Genomic DNA, 6,147 nt, shown 5'->3' on the forward strand with positions numbered 1-6,147 from the left:
TTGAAAATTTTTAATACTACTTTTATGAAATATATATATATATATATATATATATATATATATATATATATATATAAAACTGTCAAAAAAATTAGTTACTTATTTTTCTATAAAAAGATTTTAAAAATAGTTCATAAACTAATGCCCTTACGGCACCTGTTAACTTTTTCCATTAAAAAAAAAAAAAAAAAACTTGTGGCTATGGTTAATATCTAATTTATTTAATTAAAAAAAAGTTGTAATTTGTAGAGGGAGCTAGTGGAACATCAGTACAAAACAATTTTGTAATTGGTGTTGTATCATAACTTTCTTCTTCTTTTTTTGCTTTCTTTATTGTAACATTTAGTTTTGATGTTTTAAACAATATTATCTATTTCAACAAAGTTCTTTCTTTTTTGCTTTCTTATTGTAGTCGTTTAGTTTTGATGTTTTAAACAATAGTAATACTATTTTCACAATATTTTTCACAACTTTAAAATAAATCTTATATGGTAAGGTTTAAATAGTTCTAATCTAGTTTATTACTGACATCACTTTTTAAGTCACCAATAACAAATTGCTTTCTATAATTTGTTGTGAAAATGTTGTGTATTTTACATTACTCTTTATATATATTAAAAAAAATTAACATTAATTTTGTTGAGACATTGTTGTATCAATAAATTATTAAGATTAATATTATTGCGATTTGTGGGGCACTTTTTTTTTAGTTTTTTGTTTGGGACAATTTTTTGGTACAAAATATTTATAAGATAGGAAAATAATAAAGCATCCTAAAATTAAATAAACAAATAATGGAATGAAAACTCAAAAAAAAATGGAACGAAATTTAGAATATAGGACGAAGTATCACAACTTTAAAAATCAAGAAATTATTTCAATTGTTTTGTAGATATAAGATGAATCCTTATAAGTGATGTGATTTTTATTTGATTTGTAGATCATGGAAAAGTCACTTACAATGTTTAATTCTTTCAACAACAAAAAAACAAATAATTTAGAAGCTAATGGTGAAGAATTTAGTGTTGCCAACCTAATGTTTTAACTTCTAAAAATAATCGAACAAAATTTTGAAAAGACACCATCAATAAAATTCAACAAGCTTAAACGTGGCCCCCCAGGTTGGAATTTTGGTTCCATTTCGTCTGATATAATTTTTTTTCCTTCCACTAATAATTTGTCACATCAATAATTCTGAAGAATCTTATCAAATTTTTATGTCTATAGACTTTTTCCAAACCAAAACTATAATACAATTCAGCTGGTTTGATAGCGATCACTTTTAAATTTTAATCCACTTGGGTTGCTTGCATGTATCTTTTTAAGCTATCTAGACATTTATTATTATTATTATTATTATTGTGCTCGTTTAGATGACCCATCAGCCTCTAATTAACATATGGCTGAAATTAAATTCAAAGATTCAATAACTCGTTTTAGACTTTAGGAACGAAATTGAAAAATAAAAAATAAAAAATTTAAGGACTAATTAATTATGATTTTTGGCCAATCAATTTTTTTTTCTTTCCCCTGGTAATTACACTACTCATGCAACCATGGATATAAGAGGCATAATCTCTCCTACGGAGTTTACTTCTTGCCTCTGTCTAGGAATTTTTGTTATGGGAAATAAAATTAGGCTTTTCAGAATTTTTGTTCTGAAAAAAAAAAATCCTTAATTGTTCAACTCTCTAACTACTTACAACTGCTTGTGCAGCTAACTTGAATTGCAAGAAAGATCAACCTTTACCAAACTTGGTATTATATTGTTTGTAAATACTGTATATAAAACAATAGCAATTCTATAGTTGTGAACCTGGAGGACCGTGAGTACTTCTCGATCTTGTAAAATTTTTAGTTATTTATTAAACAATACGTGTTCTGCTACTCCAACTTGTCCTCTAAGATCTAAACTCCCATTGGAAATTACCAGGAAAAGCTTTGTACTTCTATTGAATCTATATATATATACACACACAAGTGTATGTGTGTGTAAAGTTTAGAGAAAATTCAATTAGATTTTACAATTAAAGTTTAATTTTGCGCCATGTGTCTTAAATTATTTATTTTTAGAGAGAGTTTTATTTCTTAATTTTGAAATTAAATGTGGGACCATATCATAAATATTCATTCAAATAAGTTATTGCATACAAAAACTAAAGAGTCTAGAATTAGTAAACATAAAAAAAAAAATTAAATTAAATGAACAATTTACATTTTTCTATTTAATAATATTCTTACAAGATTTTTTGAAGAGTTGAAAAAAATATAAAAAATACTATCAATAATATTTAAATTATATATGTAAGAATTATATTATGCATGTTAGTGTATATCTTTTAAGTATATTTATGCATATGTATATGGTTACAAACCAGTTATCATAATTAATAAGGCTCCAAGGTATTAATTTCATTTCAACAAGTCTATCTTGCCATCCAAGCTTTCATATTGGCAGACCGTCGTGGAAATTTTATGCGTGTCTGACATAGTCCTTGAAATAAAGAAAATTATTTTATTTGTTACAGACTTGTTTGTATGTATTGCATCTCTCTTTAAAAAATTTATTTATCTAATTACACCCTTAAGTTGTTGGATGCTGTTTTTGGAATTTCATTCGGAGCATCTTTTGAACAAGGTGATGAGATTGAAGATACAACAGTGTCAGACCAAAAAAAACACAGAGACCTAAACATGTTTTTAATAATTAAGAAGATCACAAAGTTTCCATGACAATGAATTAACATGTATTTAATAATTATGATGATGAAAATGATGACGATGACAAGATGACGATTAACTCTCTTATTGAAAATCATTGCAAATATTTCTATTTTTTATTTATGTGTTTCCATTGTATTTATATATTTGACCCCAATTGAGTCTTTCACTAAGGAATATTTTACTTGCAAATTAAGATAGCTTTTGAGAAAGCTTTCAAATTTCTAAGCATCTGCAATGCACTTTCCAATAGTCTCCGGGCAAGTTTTGTCACATTGAAGCAAGTTGTAGAAAAAAAATAAAAGATCTATCATCTATTGTGGGGACTGCTTGGTCAGTAAAATATTCTTCCTTATCCCCCTTTGTTTCCGAAAGATGCTCCTAGCTGGCTAGCTCTCTATAAATTGACTGTAATCTCATTCGTTTCTTTTCATTCTTAGTGTCTCACATATATTCATATATTTCAGCAAGGAAAGTCTTAAGAATTCTCAAATCCCAACATGTCGGTAAGAAATTTCTCTTAGTACCCTCTTTCTCTGTATGTGTTTTTGACATGTCTTTGTATGTAAGTTAATTTCCATGCACGTAAAAAATCTCATTGTCCCACAATAAGATACTCAAACAGGATTGCTTGAATAGGTTGATGTCGCTGGGCTGTCTGTACTGTCTGGATTAGTTTTTTCACTAAGTAAAAGTTGCGTACACTTATACCTAAGGAAAAAAAAAAAGAGAGATTTTAAAAAACAGTATATATACAAATAAGTTAAACTAAATCGGTGCACTAGTTTGCAGCTCTTTTTCTACGTGTTCATCTTTTAATGTATGTTCTTATTTTTAGTTTGTTTCTGTTGAATAAAACTTCACTCATCCTTAAAAGAAAAGGACTTTTATTAATCTAAATCAGTGTACGATTCTGCACTTCGTGGGATTAGCTAGAGATCAAAATCATGCAACCACAAGGCATATTTCAACGTTAAGGATCACTAAATGAGTAAAGCCAATTATGTTTCATGCTATGCAATGTCTTACGATGAATTTATGGTATATATTAAACGAAAATACGAACTTTTCTCTCTTCTTCTTCTTCTTCTTCTTCTGCCAAACGAAGCTAAAACTAGTTGCATACACAACAGAGTCAGATATGCCTAGTGGATGGTACTAATATTTGGTTTCTTTTTTCACAGATAATAGAGATGATAGTTCACATGGACTGTGCTGGTTGTGAAAGCAAGATAAAGAAAGCTCTTAACAAACTAGATGGTATGTTAAACTGGACTTCTGTTTTTATTAATTTATTTGGTTATGTTTAGGAAAAGAAAATCCTAGATGATATGAGGCTACATCCAACAATTGATGTGGCGTTGATGGAAGGTTGACATGGTAATATACGTACGTGTAGCCACTACGGCTCACATTCAAGTCACGTGGATAACTTTTTTTTTTTTTTTTTGAGGAAAAGTCACGTGGATGACTTGGATGTGAATAAATTAATGTTCTAACTTCCAACCATTCAACACAACAAATTCTACAAAATTTTCCATTATATTTAAGGTGGTCGATTAGGACTTATTAATGCAACATCATTTATACTTAACATCGATATTATTTTCAATGTACATTAATCTCAATATTTTTCAAACATCTACACCGGTCACAATCTATCATCCCAATATATGTTAAAACTTTTTGATAAATTTTACTTCTCTAATTTATCACCTGGATTTTTTTGAGTAAAGATGATAGAATCACTTGGATTTTTAATTGTTACATGTCATAAAACAGGTGCCACTTAGGAAAATTTGATAACCATAATTGGACTCTTGTTAGGAATTATATTATATTTATAACAAATTAACAATTCAACAAATTAACAATTCATAATATTATAAGTTTTATTAAGAAAATCAATAACATAAAGATTAAATTGAAATCACTGAAAATTTCAATTCAACACAAACACTTGCTTGTTAGAGACCCCATTAGTCAATGACTCAAATATATAGAATGGAAACACCATACCTCTTCATTATTTGGCCAACTAAGAAAATGTTAATGGGAACTTTCAGTGTCATTATCACAAGTATCCTTTTTTCCTAAATAATTTTTTTAATAAATGGATCTGCATATATTTCAGGAGTTGATGAAGTTGATATAGACATGTCCTTGCAAAAGGTGACTGTCATGGGATGGGTAGATCAAGAGAAAGTTCTGAAGACAGTGAGAAAAACGGGTCGGAGGGCTGAGCTGTGGCCATATCCTTATAACCCACAACATCAAAACTTTATCCAACATAATTACCAGCCGCAGCAGCAGCAGTACCATCATAAGAGCCAATCAGTAAACTATTATTCAATTCCGTCTTCCTCTTCCTACAAAAACCGCAAAAATGGCTATGATGCCCAAGCCTATGGTCATTATCAAGTAGTGCCTTATAATTATTCGACAGTCGTCTATGATTCGCAGGCAAGCGCCATGTTCAGTGACGAAAATCCTCACGCTTGTGCTATAATGTAATGGCAATTGGCACAATAGATATTGTACTGTTTATTCATGTATGTATTTTCGTAGTTTTTTTAATGTACTTTTCCTGAGAATGAAAGACACTATATGCTCAATCCTTGTCATGTAGCTTGAACTTTAAAAGCAACAGTTTCAAGGGAGCATTTGTATAGGTTAGTACCTGATAGGATGTAATATATGGTGTTTGTTTGGAAATGGTTTGTTTTCAATAGCTTATATGTATATTATTTATTAAAAGATATAATTTTTGATAATTTTTACGTTAAAGTGTTAAAAAAAACTAATATTTAATTTATATCTACAAAAAATTAAAAACTAGGTTATTTGCAAAAAAAAAAAAAACAATAATTCCTAAATGCACCCCTAATAGGATCACGATCGTACACTTAATATTATTTACATTTCCTAACTCATCTAAGACGCTCATCAAAATTTAGTTAGCACTACAAAACATGACCAAGAAAAGAAGAGTCTTAGATAACCTAATCCCATTTGGAAAGGCAAGGTTATGAGAGTAAATAAGAAATATTTGCGTGCCATGCCCACATTAACGGTGGACACGTGACCCAGATATCCAACCAAACCTTCGCCTAAACATGCTCCAAGGCCCTAATCGTGGGATATGGCAAAGGCCATGGGGTAACGGCCAAAGTTCAATATAAACACCCGATAGTACTACTCACGCCAAGGTAAAAGAAACGCACCTAACACAGTGTATGCAAAATATATCACCATTGTGATTGCTAACCTAAACATTGGAGAAGTTTTGATTGGCAAAACATTGATGTCGACTCCAAGCTTTGTGTGATTTTGTTCTTGCAAGTCTTCCAAAACTCTTGTAGAAATATGATCACGAATATTTAGCATCATTAATTGATCATTGTGTGTGGGAAACTTGTAGGTCAT

General features: G+C 29.5%; 1 protein-coding gene across 1 annotated transcript; it reads left to right on the forward strand.

The window, feature by feature from the left end:
* Positions 1 to 3,138: 3,138 nt before the first annotated feature.
* Positions 3,139 to 5,436, forward strand: LOC142636686 (heavy metal-associated isoprenylated plant protein 28-like). The gene is made up of 3 exons (XM_075810967.1): positions 3,139 to 3,227; positions 3,906 to 3,981; positions 4,856 to 5,436. The coding sequence occupies exons 1-3, from the start codon at positions 3,222 to 3,224 to the stop codon at positions 5,233 to 5,235; spliced, it is 462 nt and encodes a 153-aa protein (XP_075667082.1). The 5' UTR covers positions 3,139 to 3,221; the 3' UTR covers positions 5,236 to 5,436.
* Positions 5,437 to 6,147: the final 711 nt, after the last annotated feature.

This window comes from Castanea sativa, chromosome 5, assembly GCF_040712315.1.
Source record: "Castanea sativa cultivar Marrone di Chiusa Pesio chromosome 5, ASM4071231v1".
Classification (NCBI taxonomy): Eukaryota; Viridiplantae; Streptophyta; class Magnoliopsida; order Fagales; family Fagaceae; genus Castanea; species Castanea sativa.